Source organism: Gymnoscopelus braueri (assembly GCF_963280865.1).
Source record: "Gymnoscopelus braueri genome assembly, chromosome: 16".
NCBI classification, from domain to species: Eukaryota; Metazoa; Chordata; class Actinopteri; order Myctophiformes; family Myctophidae; genus Gymnoscopelus; species Gymnoscopelus braueri.
This window is the reverse complement of record NC_137616.1, coordinates 16,980,409-16,998,147: the sequence shown is the minus strand read 5'-3', so window position 1 is coordinate 16,998,147 and position 17,739 is coordinate 16,980,409. Positions and strand designations below refer to the sequence as shown.

At 44.4% G+C, this 17,739-nt stretch overlaps 1 protein-coding gene across 3 annotated transcripts in view; it reads right to left on the bottom strand.

Annotated features, from left to right (window-relative positions):
• The window catches only part of sipa1l1 (signal-induced proliferation-associated 1 like 1), a 139,333-nt gene that overhangs the window by 48,892 nt on the left and 72,702 nt on the right, over positions 1–17,739 (bottom strand). For all 3 annotated transcript variants that reach the window (XM_080453627.1, XM_080453626.1, XM_080453628.1), the window contains 4 exons: positions 7,206–7,337; positions 5,019–6,542; positions 3,566–3,788; positions 2,908–3,038 (listed from right to left, as the gene is read on the bottom strand). In XM_080453627.1, coding sequence (XP_080309753.1) covers positions 2,908–3,038; positions 3,566–3,788; positions 5,019–6,395 — 1,731 coding nt within the window. In that variant the 5' untranslated portion in view covers positions 6,396–6,542; positions 7,206–7,337. The remainder of the gene's footprint in view (positions 1–2,907; positions 3,039–3,565; positions 3,789–5,018; positions 6,543–7,205; positions 7,338–17,739) is intronic.

Here is a 17,739-nt window from a genome sequence, read left to right as displayed (position 1 = left end):
TTTTTCTTTCTTTTTTTCTCGCAGGTTCACATTTCATTGTAGGCCTCCCTCGCAGTGACACATTTCATTGTAGCACACCCGGATATGGAACTATCCGTATCCGGAGATTTTCGTTCCCACCCGCCGTCGCTCTAAATCTTCCCCTAAACCGCCATTATCTCTGAGTTTTTTTTCTCCTCGCTGATCGCTGTTTAACATAAACCGCGACTACTGCAAAATGGAATGTCGCCGATTGAAACGGTCTGCTCTGGGCCACTCACACAGCTACCCTGTGTGTCTACCAACAGTTTAACGTGCGATCTTAAGGTATTTAGCGAGGTCTGTGGCGACGTGAAAAAAACGAAAAAACAACAATAAATCGCTGGCACTGGTGAGTACATTATGATATTAAACTCTGGCGTGGAATGTGTTAAAGAGACGCCAAAACTTTCTAGACACTGCAATTAATTTTTTCCCCACTTTTCTCCCAATTTAGTCGTTATGCCAATTCTCAATTCCCCCTTGTATCGTAGTCCTTTGTCACTGTCGTGTTTCACCGGGAGGATAATGCATGCAGAGGAACATGCTATTACTCTCAGATTCACACCCAGAAATAGTGTTGGAAAACTACAGTAAAAAATCCCCACTGAAGCACGTTTACACTCAGTCAAAAACATTCGTGATTTCTTAGATTTTCGTAGATACATAAAAAAAAAATCCAATGTGACGTGACGCCGATTATGTGCGCAGATGAACCAAATGTACCAAGACTGCATAACGTAATGCAAAATCTAACCTAACTAATCTAACAAACATTTTAGTCGATTTGTAGGCAGCCTTTTACTAAAGGATACGCCAACTGTAGTACCAGGTGGCATACCCGTTTGCTGTTATGGGTCAGTCCCCCATAGATTCATTTGATTGGTTCAGCAGCAGATTCTAAAAGGTAACACGTATAAAAGGTATTTCCAGTTCAAAATGTCCTATGCACCGCAGAGGATTCAAAACACTAGCCGCTGCAGTGGTTGGGTTGGCAGGAACCTCACCACTGCGGCTGCGCCACCCAGACGCCCCAAAAGGTCAGGAATAGTTGTTAAGTAATTTGCCCAAATTGGCCTCCTTTTAGAAACATGGGACTGGCCTGAGCCATAGTAAAATAATTAGCTGCACCGAGCTCTGGGCCAAGCAGACACACTCGCTTTGAATAGAACTACTGATGAGTGTCAGCATGCTAGCTGCAACCAGACAGAGAAAGCAGCGTGTTCTCACACAGCGCTCATAACAGAATGTGTGTGGGCTTTCCCTGTTGTTGTTGAGCTTCCTCCATGTAGAGTCTCGGGAATGCAGGGTAAAAACATACTCCAGGAGGACATAGTCCATGAATAAATCAGAAGAGCAATAGAAGGACCTGCACATGTACCAAGACCAAATAAACACAGGCGGGGGGATCGTAGCAGCTCCAGTGGCTCCCACGGATTACCGACACAAGTCTGTGTTGCATGTGTGTGCCTAACACAGTCGCGCCATGCCGTTCTCTTGAAGTGAGGAGAAACAAGAGCTCCGGGGGACAATGGCTCTCCTCTCGGCGGACACTGGGTCTTTTCTCACCGACACTGCCCACACGCTGCAGCCCACCCACACACACATACAGTATGCATACACAAATACCTGCCCAGCTTCCCACTCTGAAAATAACAGGGAGGGGGGGGGGGGGGGGGATAAAATAGGAAGGGTGGGGGTGAGGAAGGCTGTGCAGTGGGCCATGCGTCATCCCGAGAGAGAGATTGACATGGTTATTACTCACGGGCAAGCTTCTATAGGGGAGCTATAGCAAGCTCTATACACAAGTACCTCTGCCATTATTATATTGGCATCTGCCTCTTTTAGCTAGGAAATAGCAGTGCTCCGCTCCTTGACAGAGCGAGTGTGTGTGTGTGTGTGTGTGGGCGGTAGGGCTTGGGGGATGAAGAAATGCTTTATCTGGGGTTTAGAAGTGCTTCTATAGAAGGAAAGACGGCAGTGAGGGCTGCTTCAATTCACACGGGAGCCCGTGGTACAGACGAGTAGGAACATCACATGCATGCATTCATGTAACTCACTTGGATGTGAGCTGGGTCCACCCTCAAGGGGTGCAACAGTTAATCAAACGAATCGATGTACGGTAATTGATTAGAAATAAAGATTTATTTACGAATAGAGAAAATTGCTGGTCCGCGATGCTTTCGTGTTGTGAGCTACTGTAGAAGTATAAAATAGTGCTTAAGTGGTTAATCAAACAATTAACGGCCATTCATTGATGTATAAGACATTCAAATTCAAATTCAAATTAAACGTGCTTCTCAATTATTCGACTAAACGAAAGAGTAATCAATAAAATAATCGCTGAGAAAGGAATAAATACTTGCAGCCCTATGTCTCTCTTTTATAAACACTGCTTGAAACCCTTAAGGTCAGGCATGGTCAACATCACAGTGTCGTCAGCTAGCAACACCAGCACACATTAACCCATTAAGACCAGAGGCCCATTCTAAAAATGCCTTCCAAATCAGTAGTTCTCACACTTTAAAATGTTTTCTAAAATGTAAAAAAATGGCAGATATCTGCTATTTTCGAGTAATCAAGTTTTTTTTATAGCTTTTATTTTTGTGTATATCAACAAATCAATAACAACTAAAGCCCTGTTTTATACTTCCTTGCACAACGACAAAAATAGTGAAAATATCCAAGCGCATAACGCATTTTTTTCTTCTTTTAATATTATTTTTCCTCTTATATTGACATGCTCAAAATTTATTATGAATCGATTCTTTTATAAAATGATCGACAATCGATTATTTTCTATAATTGATTCAATCGACTTGTTTGATTAACTGTTGCACCCTCCCCTACACACGAGGAAGTACCAGTGCGATATCTGTGGTGTTGTACCTCGCTGGTCCTGAAGATGACCCTGTAGTTGTACTGTTGGCCGTGCTCTTTGTGCTCATCCAATTTCTCCCTCCGCAGACTCACCGCTACCGGCCCCAAGGTCTCGTCCACCCCCAGGTAGTTCCAGTGCTCTGGAGATGAATGAGAGATGAATGGTGGTGGTTAAGAAAACGAGGAATGCATGTGTAAAGAAAAAAAAGAGAACAGAGGGTGAGAGAAGAACAACATTTGTGTCAAGAGACATACACACATACATAGTTAGTTAGTTTTAGGATAGTCTTTTGAATAAAATGCCATTTAGTTTTAGTCATTTCTTGAGTCATCTGAAATGTTTTAGTTTTTGTCTAGTTTTAGTCGACTAAATATCATAAGATTATAGTCGACTAAATCTACAAATGATTTAGTCGACTAAAATTTATTTTGGCGGTGCCTTGATGGCATCGTAATGGCTAATTTTACACCTGGTTGCATGCTGAAAATAGCCGATCTACAAGCTCACAACGTGAGCTTGTAGATCTGCTATTTTCAGAGCGCAACACCCGAGCGCAAACAAACATAAAATAAAATTTAAATAAAATTGCTATAGAGCCACGACCATAAAAAGGGCCCCGAAACTGAATGCAATGCATGAGTGGTCAGTGCACGGCAGAGCTCTCACCTCTCAGATAGAAGTACTTGCGGTAGTAATAGGCGCCGAGGTCCACGTGCTCCACGATGTAGCGCTTGGTCCTGTCGCCGTGCTGGCCCGGCCCGTCCTTGGGAGCCTCCAGCACGGCCACGCCGGCGTTGGTGAAGTGGGTGGAGAGGGTGGCCTCCAGCGGCCCTTCTTCCGTGCTGCCCGAATTGCTGCCGGAGCTCCCACCGCTACCGATGCTCCCCTGCTGGGAGACCAGAGACCAGGCCCAGTTACACAGGGTCCAGGGAACATGTGACAATTTCAAGTCAACCCATCACCATTCAACAATAATAATACCGTAATCAGATGTATAGGGCTTATTTCTATGTACTGTAAGCTTGTAGCTCTGCACATTTTGCCCCAGAATAGGTGCGTTCGGCTTCAAGTGGTTAAAGCAAAGGACAAATAAGCTAAACAAGACCAGGAGAACTGGTTCTGCCAGACCCAGAATAAATTCCTAGTACTTTATAAGGACTTCGTATGACGGACTTCGTATTACGTGTCAGCCTGTGTCCCTTTTATGCCCATGTATGGAGAAGAAAGGGTCCCTTTTATACAGCCGGTCTTTTTCGCCCATGTATGGACGAAAGGGGGCAGAGCCTCATGTAGGCCGACCCTCTGGGTCTGGCAACAAAAAATAAATAATAAAAATCACACCCAGTGTGAAGAGAGTGGTGCCTTTGATGAGTTAATTAGAGTAAACTGGTTGCCCCTAGGGTAGGTACCCTCACAAAAACATGCAGTAATCCTGGTCACTATACTGCCTCCCCCTGGCCAGCCGGGGCGCCTGATGGAGGGGAAGGGAACTGGTTGGAATAACGTGTTCCTTCCACGCACTACGTCCAACCAGGGAAACTCTCCCCTGTCAGGTGACAAGAAGGTCAGTTGGCTCTCATGCATTGAAGGAAGCATGAGCTCGGCCCTGGCCTCCCTAGGTTGGCAGAGGGAAGGTAGTGCCCAGGATTACATAGACAATTGGCACTGGGTGTAAAAGATAGGGTTACAAAATCGTGGGATGCAAAAAAAAAAAAAAAGTAAACTGGTTGCATCTTTGTGTTGCAATCAGCTGCAGCTGTTGAGGCCGTGCTCATACGGACACAGAGCTGTTGAGGCTGTGCTCATACGGACGGACAGACAGACGGACAGACACACACAAAGTCAGTCCTTGGAGTGGCTAGCACCACTCAAAACAAAAATATTCAGTACATGGCTGTCATGCTGTCTGTGATCTTTAGGTATCAGTAGTAAAGTAGCTATGTGAGCAGTTTGTAAGCAAAGCCATACAAATCACAATGTGGTGTTCAGTGGAAAAGTCGCACTATACAGGAAAAATCTGAATGGCATCATCCCTGTATTGGCAAACTAGCAGCTTGTGAGCATGTTGACTAATGTGTGGGAAAAAAACAACAGACAACAACATACAGATCAGTCTAACCTGTTTGGAGGGACAGATGCTCCTTTCACCCTCTCCTCCGATCTCGTTCCTGAAACAGGGGCAGCTAAGCACCAGGTCGTTGCTCTTGTCGTCCCCGGGATCGAGGGCAGGACCGGTGCCGTGTCCTCCCCCCGTACCCTCCTTGGTGCTGAGCTCCTCCTGGGAGCCGCAGGGCGAGCCGTACCCGCCGCTCTGATTGGAGGAGGAGGAGGAGGCGGCGGCGGCGGCGGCAGACGCCCCGGTGGTGGTGTTCTTGCGCTTGCCTCCGGACTGCCTGCCATGGATGACCTCGTTGAGGTCGAACATCAGCGACTGAACGTCGAAGTGGGCGAAGCCTTTCTGGCAGACCCAGGGCTTGGCGGGTGGGCCGATCTCGTCTCCCTTGCCCCCGTCCTCCGCGTCCGAGCCGGCCCGGGACGAATCGCCCTCCGCCTTGACGTTGCGAAGCTTACGGAATATCGATTCTCCGCCCGTCTCCGACTTCGACCTCCTCTTCAGGTGCTTCTCCCGTTCCTTCAGCCGGCTGGCGGGGCTGCCTCTGGGCGGCCCCCCGTCGGGCAGGTCCAGGGCGGGCTGTTTGATGGGGGCGACGGTGAGAAGCTCGCCCAGCCTCTCCGGGGCCGGGCTGCGCTGATCGTCGGTGGACTGGTAGCCCTTCAGCATGTCAAAGAAGCTCTCCCCGGACACGCCGTGCTTGTCGATGGACGACGTGCTGCCGTACTCGCGGTGCATGGGCGTCCATCCGGAAAAGGACCAGCCCTCGCCGCCGTCGCCGTCCAGCTCGCTGATGGTGATGTCGCTGTTGCTGCGCTGGCGGATGCGGCGCATGCCTTTGCGCGGCGAGCCCAGGTAGCCGTCGGGCGAGAGGAAGCGGTTGTCTTTGCCTTTGCTTTGCATCTTGTTCTTCAGGGTGTTGTGGATGTTACGCAGCATGGACGAGTCCTGGGGGCTGATCAGGTGACCCAGCTTGGCTGACAGGTTGCTGTGGGCTGTGATGGCCGACCCCCCGCCTCCTCCTCCTCCTCCTCCACCACCTCCTCCTCCAACCCGATCTCTCTCTCTCTCTGCGCTTCCTCCTGAAGAGCCCGAAGAGCTGGTCATGGTGGTGCTGGGAGAGTCAGTTTCCACCGTGATGTGCCAAATCGCCCCGCCTCCCCCATCTTTCCTGGGGGGCCAGTCGGCCACGCGGGCCCGCACCCCCATCTTGGGCACGCCGGGGTTGGTGCCGGCGGCGGACGAGGAGATGTGGGCGCTCTCGCTGCGCGGCGGCGGCGCCCCGCCGTTGGGCAGTCGCAGGCGGCGGGTGTAGAACTCGTCGGTGGCGGGCACCGAGCCCCCGACCGAGCGCTCCGTCTGGGAGCGCTTCAGGCTGGTCATGGCAGAGAGGAGCGGGGGGGAGAGGACAGCCAGGAGAGGGGGAAGGCGAGGTAGGGGGGTGTGGGATGGGAGGGGGAGCGAAGGGGCCTCAGATGAAGGTCTGCAGCATTATGTTCACCGAGAGGAACCTCACCAATTCATGGGGTGCTGGAGGAGAGAAGAAGAAGCGAAGCTCATGCTAAGTGACCTTCATAAAAGCACCGCACACAATGCTTTGTCAATTAAACACTTGATTCAATTTACATGCAATGCCAACACTGGCATACATTCCAGTATTTGTCCAGTATTTTGTGCCCTACATACTCATAGCCTTTCAGATAATGCATTGCTAGATTGAAACATCCACCCAACAATCATTAGAGAGTTCAAGTTCATAAACAGATAACAGGCTCAGTTCTACCAGGTCAGTGGGCATGTCTCATCACCACCTGCCATTAAAATAATTTGCATGTTGCGACAGCAAAGAAATATCAGATATTATCTCTATTTCTGTAATTAATGTTAGAGGAGGTAATACATGTTTGAATATAAAATATATACCTGCACATTTATAAGGTTTGACAGTCTATAGTGTGCTGTGGCTATTAAATATATTATGCAAACTCACAAATAATATGCAAACGCACCACAACAGCAACGATCAGCATGAGCAATTTGCATTGACCTTTGGCTGCACCCCTGCTCCAAAGTGCACGGCAGTACATTGAGTTAATGTCAAATTCAAACTGGTCTTGCGGTTGGTAATAAGGTTAGCATATCCCTGTAAGGCGATAGGCTAATCATTATGGAGACCGCAGCAAAAAGGATCACCTTCACAGAGCGGGAGGTTGATGGAAGGAAGGAAGGAAGGTTTGCTGTTTAGCCACAGTTCCTACAGGATGGACTGCATTCTGGCCATATACAACCGGACCGGACTCAACTTGAGATAGACCAGCTGAGATCCTGTAGAAGAAAGGGGGGGGTATTAGATAGATACAGTAGATACCTTTATAGATAGACACCTTTATTGATCCCGTGAGGGGATATCAGTCGCCCAGAGGCAGCACATCAGTTAACCCATTAAGACCTGAGGCCGATTCTAAAAATGTCTTAAAAATATATACTGTATATTCAAAGATTTGCACACATTTTCACGATTTTTCAAAAATAGCAGATCTTCAAGCTCGTAGCGCGGCACCAGTGCCGCGCTACGAGCTTGTATATCTGCTTTTTTGAATAGCCAAAGAAATCTAGTTACAGGTGAAGAGTAAGGAACAGGTAAAGTTACAGGAGTAAGGAAAGAAAGTACTGTTGTATACAGCAATACAGAAAAAGGAAACAAGAAGCGGTGTCAAAACAGACCAACAGTATATAATAGTATATACCCGTACAACTGTAGATATTGACAAGGGAGATGGAGGAAACAACAAAAGACGCGGGTAAGGGAACAACAGAGAGGAAGTGAGAGGCTGTTACAAGTTGCACAGCATCAAAGCTGACCTACAAATCTTGGTTCAGATGATAGGGAGGCTGCTACTACCAGGGGAGTACCGGGGAAACGGAGAGAACACAGAACCCACAGCAGTTCTAGCCAGGTAAACCCAGGCTACAGCAGTTCATTAACACACTTCATTTCCCTGTTAATGATGGAACATCTTGGATGACCAGTGGTTAGAGAGAGAGACAGAAAAGGCGCTTTTCTTGGGGTTGGCGTGCTTTTCTCGTTGACATTTGTTGTCCGCCTTTGAAAATAGCATGTTTCACTCAAAAATACATAGTAAGACACAGGGAAAAAGGTTTTTTTTTCTCCGTCATTATGTTAACAGGGAAGTGAATGGAGCAGTAAATATTTGGATTGTGTTATCTCCTGGTTCTTTGTGACAAACGGGGAAAAAAAGACATCATTGGCGGTGTGGGCTTACTAAAAACAGCCGTCAAAAGACGTCATTAGCAGGGAATGAGTTAACTGGAAAGCCGTGATTTCAAACCCTGCACCATCCAGTTTTCCATTGACAATAACTATTGTATTCTCCAAAGTATACTTGTACAAGCGTCAGAGTTGCACATGTTAAATGACAACTGGAAAATAAATGAGCAGAATGAAAAACACCTTTACACAAAGGACATAACCTTTCATGGAACGTGTCGGTACACAAGAAGACGCAGTATAATACTAATACACAGATAAAGGCCCAGATATCAACTTGGTTGTTCACATCGAGGACAACGTGGCAGTAGCCTAAAGGGCTCTTCGCAGCCATTGAAAGTTGTTCCACTCAATTCACACCAGTGCAGTATCGCTCGCTTTGTTACTGCGAGTTCATTTACGGTGCCATCTGTGCAAAACATTTTTCTAGTCTGTCAGCCTCCCTCCCTCGGCTCATACTGACAGAGCTAGATCCTGACCCCTGCCTCGTGAGTGGCAGTTTTATTCTGCACAACATTAGAGCATCTGTTTGACTAGACTGTCTGATGAGTTCGTAGTGTGGCAAAAAGCACAAAGTCAAGTCTCTCTAGCCTCACTTACGTACAACAACAGTTTTCTGAAAAACGTATGTTTCTATATCAGTGGTGCTCAAACTTTTTCATGTCAAGGACCCCCAAAATGATATGTATTTGGCCCCCCGACCCCCATCTCAAAATAATCTGTTCCAGGGACCCCCCAGAAGCAAAGATTTGAGTTAAAAATGTTCGCTTTAAAAGAATATATATATTCAAAGATTTGCACAAATGTTCTCAATTAAAAAAAAATAGCAGATCTACAAGCTCGTAGCGCGGCACTCGGTGCCGCACTACAAGCTTGTAGATCTGCTATTTTTGAATAGCCAAAGTGTAAAATAATGGTTTTTAGCTCGAATCTAAAAATGACACAGATGCGTCCCAGGTCTTAATGGGTTAAGGTGTTGGGGCACAGACAGACAGACAGACAGACAGACAGACAGACAGACAGACAGACAGACAGACAGACAGACAGACAGACAGACAGACAGAGAGAGAGAGAGACAGAGAGAGAGAGACAGAGAGAGAGAGAGAGAGAGAGAGAGAGAGAGAGAGAGAGAGAGAGAGATATTTGGCTTGCAGATAAACTCATATTGCATACCGTACGAGTAAAAAGGCCCACTGGCCAGCTTTTAGGGAAGATAATCAATTATTAATTTTGAAGAGGTGCTTCATACTGTGCAATAATTTGTTAGAGAATCATCAAGCAGCAAGAGGCCAAACCAACGATATTTCCCCAGACACTCAAATTGTCTTGAGTGGATATTAACTGAATAATGAAGGTGCATGTTTGAAATAAGGAGGGGCATTGTCCTATTGAGTTGGAATGAATACAGATCAGCTTCCCCTGAAGGAGTTGCCTTCTGCGCCTGAGGCAACGAATTTAAGCTTTGTAAGAGTTTTAACCGTCTCCCTGATAGAAAACGTTTAAGCAGCAATGTTGGCAAGACCAAAAGCATGTTGTAGAATAATGGTCCTCAGCAATTAGCCTACATTTAAATAAGATGTGACAGACCTATGGTTTTCAGAACCAGGGGACACTTACTGTAGGAGAGCACTAAATATATTATCAAAACCCCCAGGCTGTAGCCAGTACAAGTTTGTTTGCTAGAATTTATATGAATTAACATATCGTGTATAAACAAAATCGAGATAACCACGAGGTGCTTTGTTAAATGTGCTGTGTGTATTATATGAAATGACATGTAGTTATGTAAATTACATTTAAAGTTATGCTGAAATCGTTATGAGGATTGGACAGGTACACTAAACACTACAATGGTTCAATCTTGTCTCTCCAACTCTGCAAATAGCTAACAAACAAGATACATACGAGATATGACTGCACGTCACGCCCTCTTTGGCGCATGTCCTTTTCAGCAATGAGTAGTCAGTCAGTCAGTAACAAAACGTCCACTATTAGGGTGTCTAAAAGCTCTGCTGCTCTTTACACCCAACAACAAACTTGGCCATGGGGGTCACCAAAATCTATCCTCGATCTCCAGGCTTTTATTTTTTAGTTTTGCTCAAAAATAAGAGCCTGGACCAGCCTGTTGACGTTCCTGGCATAGGAAGTGTTTAATTTCCCCAGCCAACCAGAGTGCAGTGGGCGTCGCTCCAAATGTTGTGACGTCAGGGCTCTCAATGCTACAGATTGGGGGAGGAGGGGCACGGGGCGGGGCGGGGGCTGACGGACAGATCGGTGAACCAATGGGATCTCACGGATTTTTTTCTCCGGAGATTTTGAACCCGCCGCTCTACACCATGGTATCAGACACGCTAGGGCAGCCTACCAAAATAAGTAGGATGCATCTTTGCTCGGCGCAATAAGTTTCAAGGCAATACGTGCTTTACGTTTGAGATATCGTGTACATTTGGAAGATGGTCTAATGGTGGCGCAAGAGTCACTAAAATCAGTAGAGGTCAGCTTCCCAGGAGTTCTCGCCGGGGACCAAAGTGATGGACAATTTGACGAGCCTAACAACCTGCCGGACAGACGGTCAGAGCAAACTGACCGACATCGGTGGAGGAGAGACGGGGAGAAGAGACGTTGACGTGCATTGCCTCTCAGCCTGTGATTCCTCCGTTATTGAAGCAGGCGGCTTCTTCACCATCCACTGTGACAGGCCATTTACCCAAGTCACGGCCCTGGAGCGTGAATGAATGGTTGACTTTAGAAAGGGAGAGGGGTGGCTGTGCTGAACTGCCGAGGGCAAATGTAGCCAGAAACCCTTAATCCATTAAGACCTGGAACGCATCTGTGTTTTTAGATTTCTTTGGGCTATTCAAAAATAGCAGATATACAAGCTCATAGCGCGGCACCGAGTGCCGCGCTATGAGCTTGTAGATCTGCTATTTTTGAAAAATCGTGAACATTCATGAAAGTCTTGGAATATATATTTTTTAAAGCAAACATATGTAAAATATCTAGTTCCAGGGACCCCCAGAAGCAAAGACTTGAGTTACTAATGTCCGCAAAAAAAATATGTTTTAAATATTTGCACACATTTTCATGATTCTAAAAAAAATTGCAGATCTACAAGCTTATAGCGCGGCACTCGGCGCCGCGCTATGAGCTTGTATATCTGCTATTTTTGAATAGCCCAAAGAAATCTAAAAATCACACCCAGTGAAGTGAGCGGTGTGGTCATCACAGTGGTCATCATAGTGATGGAAGCTCACTTCCAAAAAAAATGGATTTTTGGAAGTGCATAATCCTATTTATAGGTTATTAATGTCATCATGTGTCTCGCTAGCCAATCACAGTGCTGAATGGAGTCAGCCAATAGAGTCAGCCAATCACAGTACAGGAAAGTGGGCCAAGTGGGCCAATCACAGTGCAGGAAACTAATACTAATGAGGTGTCCCAACCCCACTTATAGGGGCGGCTCAAGCCCCCAGAACCCAGTGGTTGTATTGAAGCGAAATGGACATGCTGGCCATTCGTAGGTACTGCAGCTTAAACGGACGGGGCCACTGCACAATGTACGAGCGAAAACTGTTTCGACCAATGGGCTCGACTCACGAGCTTGCGCACAAGCTTGCGCACGGGGCCGCGCACCTCTGTGACGTAAAACGCGTCACTTCTGTGACGCAGAACGTATCACAGTGGCCCCAAATAGGCTACGCCCATCACACTTTCTAACCCGGAAGAAGGGGTGAATTCGCTTCATGCGCTGAGTGAGCAACTCAATGCAAGTGGATGGGAGGGGATTTCGGGTGCCCTCTCTATAATTTTTAACTCTATGGGGCGGCTACACCGCCCAAAAATGACACACAGATGCTGCGTTCCCGGTCTTAAAGGGTTAAATAAACAGACACCAACGCTGCGATTGAAATGTGGAGGATTCTCAATCTCACAGCCTCTCACAGCCTGTTCTGCTGATAATAGGCCCCGGAGCGAGAGTAGCTGACGCATTTGCTTAACATTCAAGAGATTTATACCGCATTACACAGACACGGCAGAGTCAGGCACACTGGAGGCATACTCTGTCCAACGTGAACGTGATTGGCTGATTGATGTACTAGATCACAAGAGGCTTCTGGTCATTGAATAGGAGGGAATTGTATGGTACTGTAGGTTATATAGTACAAGGTTGTGGTCCTAGACAAAGGCATCAGATACACTCTAGAGAAACGTGTGTATTCTTCCAAGAGGCAAATAGAGCGCCTCGACAAATCAACTGATTTATATACTGTAGTGTGGAGACATCTGTGCTTGGTTAAAAAGGAGGCTGGCATCCAACTGCACAGCTTGCTATTTGCAGGAATTTAAAACAAAATGACTGTGGGAATATTCAGGGTCTTGTAAACCAAATGATTAATTTATCACCATCAGCTGCGTTGCCGGTGTAGGATATAGCGATTGGTTCCACAGTATGTAAACAGCAGCTAGCGTATTGACGTTTCAGACTCGCCTCTGAAATCCCTTAAAATTTTCCATGAATGTTTAAAATGATACATGGAGACATTTTAACCACGCTGTAAACTTTAACCATGCTGTTGAAACATGCTCTCTCCCTAGCTATGTGTAGGGTAGCACTAGTGTGCTTTAACCCTTTCAATGCGGGAACGCATAGCTGTGTCATTTTAGATTTTTAGCTATAACCATTATTTTATACTTTAGGCTATTCAAAAATGAAGATTTGTGCAAATCTTTGATTATATATATTTGTCTTTAAAGCGATCATTTTTAACTCAAATCTTAGCTTCTGTGAATTCTACAAATGTCTTCTAAATCTTAACAGTAAAAAATAAATTAAAAAAAATTAAGTCAAGGACCGCCCAAAATTATATGTATTTGACCACTTAACAGTAGGGGTGGGACGATATGGGTAACTCACGATACGATATATATCACGATATTAGGCCCACGATAACAATATATATCACGATATTCGACGATATTCGATATATTGCGATATCACGATATTCGATATATATTGCAAGAAATTTCACCAACGATATATCACGATATCTGAAAATATCGACATATTGCGATATCACGATATATTGCATGAAATTTCACCAACGATATATCACGATAGTCCTTGTATTCAATTCATAAACACATAAAATAGCACCAAACAGTTCAAAATCATCATTACACAAATACAGAGTAGGAAAAACAACGTATCACAAACTAAACAAAAAAATTAAAAAAAACAAAAATAAGATTTTTTTTTTATATCGATTTTTTTCGGCAGTATATCGATTATTTATCGCGGGAGAAAGTATCGCGATATATCGCGATATCGATATATCGTCCCACCCCTACTTAACACGTGAAGTGGTCCGATTGGGTGGGCCACGTGCATTTTCAGAGCATGTTTATTTCAATCAATGGAACCAACGTAGTATATTTTAAGTTTTTATTTATTGGTATCACAATGAAAACACTTTAAGGTTTCAAAGTGGCCCTTTTTTTTTTACATCATTACTATTATTATTTTATTATTTGACTATTTTATTATCTTATTAGAGTGTAAAATGAAACCAAATGGACCCTTCTATTTCAGTGGTTCTCAACCAGTGGTCCGGGGACCGGTCCGGGGACCACCAGTGGTCCTTGAAGGGATTCCAGGTGGTCCCCAGCTAAATGATAGATAGTTACTGTAGGAACCAAATGGACCCTTACAGGTCTGTAACTCTGAGAGTGTACAAATGGAACCAAATGGACCCGTTATACATGTAAATTAACATTGATTTTACAATACAAATTGGGGTCCCAGAGATATAAATGTTATTAAATGGGGGTCCGTAGCCTATAATGCATGTCAAACTGGGGTCCTTGAAATTAAAAAGGTTGAAAATCACTGCTAGAGCCGTAAAACTCTTCTCTTATGAGGGTCCACGCATATCTTAAGTGGGCTACTAAGTGTCAATTTGGGGGTCCTTGACATGAAAAAGGTTGAAAACCACTGGTCTATTTGGTTTCATTTTACACTCAATAGTAAAATTATTGTTAAACATCTGCATTACTTAATTAAAGAATTGTTCTTTTGAGCAACGTTTGCCTGTTATCTCTCCTATTGTACCACATCAATACAGCATGGAATTGTGGACAAAATCTTATCCAACGACAACAAAATATTCTAAGTTCTGAGAGTCTCAAATCTCATCAAACGGTGGCCCGCGGCTCAAATGCCGAATAAATAATAGCAGATATACAAGCTCATATATATATATATATTTAAAAATAAAAATATTTTGTTCCAGGGAGCTCCAGAAGCAAAAGATTTGAGTTATAAATGTTCGCTTTAAAAAAGATATATATTCAAAGATTTGCACAAAGCTTGTATATCTTGCTATTTGTGAATATAGCCAAAGTATAAAATAATGGTTATGGCTCAAATCTAAAGTGACACGGATGCGTTTTCCGGATTGAACGGGTTAAGAACTGAGGCCGATTCTACATGCTCTCTTAAAATGCCTTTTAAAAATCAGTAGTTTTCACACTTTCAAGATTTTTTTCAAAAATATTCAAAAATAGCAGATGATACAAGTGCGCGCTTGCATCATCTGCTATTTTTTTTGATAGCCAACGATAAAAATAAAAAAATGACACAGATGCTTTTCCGGTTTTAATGGGTTAAATAGGTGCTGCGACAAAAAAATAAAAAAATCACACGCACACAATGTTCACTTTCCCTGGTATCCCAGCAACCGACAAAAAAAGATGGCCTTTCGCTCGCTTCCACAGAGAGGGAGGTGGTAGTACAGTACACCAGGAGAGATGTAGATATAATCACAGAGCCAGAGACAACCAAATGTTTGACATGATGGTAGGAGAGAAAGGGAATGAGAGAGAGGTGGCTAAATAGCAGTGGTGGAAAGTAACTAAGTACTGTATTTGAGTAACGTTTTCATTTATTTTTACGTATTTCCAATGTTAAATACTTTTACTTTAACTTCTACTCCACTACATCTCAGGGGCAAATATTGTACTTTGTACTCCACTCGAATTTTTTGAAAATGTTAATTACTAGTTACTTTGTAGATTTAGAGTATTATTAGAGAACATACACTAACGTATATATATATATATATATATATATATATATATATATATATATATACACACACACACACACACACACACACACACACACACACACACACACAAGCCGATCAACAAGCTCACAACGTTGTGTTGTGAGCTTGTAGATCTGAGCTTGTAGATCCTGCTGAGTACTTTAATTTTTGGTACTCCAATTTTTTATGCCAATTCTTTTGTACTTTCACTCAAGTAAAACCAGACTTTTACTTCTTTGTAACAGAGCATTTCTACATGGTGGTATTGATACTTTTACTCAAGTAAAAAAGAAGAAAAAAACGTGAGCACTTCTTCCACCCACACTGCTAAACAGACATTTGTAAAGGGAAGAAGGTGGAAGGTTAGTGAGGGAGGAGGAATGAAGGTGGCGTGGCAGTATGAAGGTGGCGCGGCAGTGACCCTCGGTAGTCACACGTGGCCAATTAGCCTGACAGATACTCTGTAACCTTTGGTGGAAACGTGTCCCTGTTTAATGAAGCCTCAGGCTGGCTGCTGCGCTAACTGTGGAGCATCGATGTGACTTAAATCCCCCAGAGAGCCGCCGGACCTCTTCTGCTGGCCTGCTCCACTGGAAAGTTAAACCCCACAACACTGACAGTGGGACTCCTCTACATCTGGCAAATCCTTGCTGTCGGGCAATATAACCTCCTATCTCCATTACTTTAACGTGTTTTTTTTTCTCCATAAATTAACACATTCCATGCCAGACGTTAATCTCATAATGTACTCACCAGTGCCAACGTGTTATTGTTGTTTTTTTCACGTCGCCATAGATCTTGTTAAAATCCTTAAGATTGAGCCGTGCACTGTCTGTTTACATCCGCGAGATCTCACTGGATCTACCAGTGAAAACCACATGTCAAACGGATCTCCATGGTTGTAGTTAGAGCGGATTACGTTAAACAGTGATATGCGAGGAGAAAAAACTACAGGAAGAGAATTGAGTTTCAGTGTGCGCTTTAGAATGGGGGCCGACGTGATCGGCAAAACCGGATCCCAAATAATTCTGTTTCCGGTCTTCAAACCAGAACCGGAAATGGATCAAAAAATTCCGAAAGTGCACCTGGGAAAAAATCAACGCGAATCGGCGGTTCGCGTAGATCTACGCGACTGGCACGCTGCGGCTTTAAATAGGTTCGCGTAGATCACTACGCGATTGGCATTCCATGTGTTAATGCCCTATACTTGATCATGCTATAGCGTCACACAAAAGCATCAAAACTACTTTTGCCGTTTCTTTTTACTTTGAATCCTGAAAAGTAACATAATGGTTTCCACCTGACAGACGAAATGCTGCATGAATGGAAGTGTGTAAGCTGAGTTGTGTGACCTGCAGTTAGGGAGGGCAATTCATCAAAAAATATATCGAAACCAAAATTCTTTAACCAACAATATAACCGATTTGATCTTGTCACGTACGCTAATCGAGAAGCAAGTTTTTTTTGTGATAATGGTTTGAAATTTCTCATATATCAACGAATCGACACTGGAAAAAAAATAGATTAAAAAAAAATCTACTTAATCAATTAGTCTGATTAACCACATAAGCTGCGTATTATACCGCATTTCGTTGTACAATGGTGGCGTGCAAAAATAGAGAAAATAGCAGATCTACAAGCTCACAGCACATCACTTTGTGCCGCGCTGCGAGCTTGTACATCTGCTATTTTAGATTTTTTTTTATAAATCTTGAAAGTGCTTGAAAATATTAGCGTTTTTTAACACAAATCTTCTCTTCTGGGGGGTAGAGGGTCCCTGACACAAACCCTATTCAGATGGGGGAGTTCACGGCCAAATTCGTATCATTTTGGGGGGTCCTTGGTATGAAAAAGTTTGAAAACTACTGATTTAGAAGGCATTTGCGTAGAATCAGCCTCAGGTCTTAATGGGTTAATGTAACACAGTCTAGAGAAGTGTGGATCCTCAGTACGAGGGTTTTATATAGTCCTGGACATTAAGGCTAATGGAGGAGCCCGGCGGGCCTTTGGAAAATGTGCTGGAGGCAGATGAACAGGTGGTCCGGTCTCTAGTGAGCCGACCGCGGCGTGAGTCACACACAAGCTAATAATTACAGAGCGAGGCCGACTGTTTGAATGACAGTGGCCAGCACTGTACAAGCTCCTGAACAATGAGAGGGAGAGAGAGGAGGGGTTCAGAAAGAAAGAAGGGCAGACATGTCTTGAATGCATTTGCTCAGGCAGAGTGTGTGTGTGTGTGTGTGTGTGTGTGTGTGTGTGTGTGTGTGTGTGTGTGTGTGTGTGTGTGTGTGTGTGTGTGTGTGTGTGTGTGTGTGTGTGTGTGTGTGTGTGT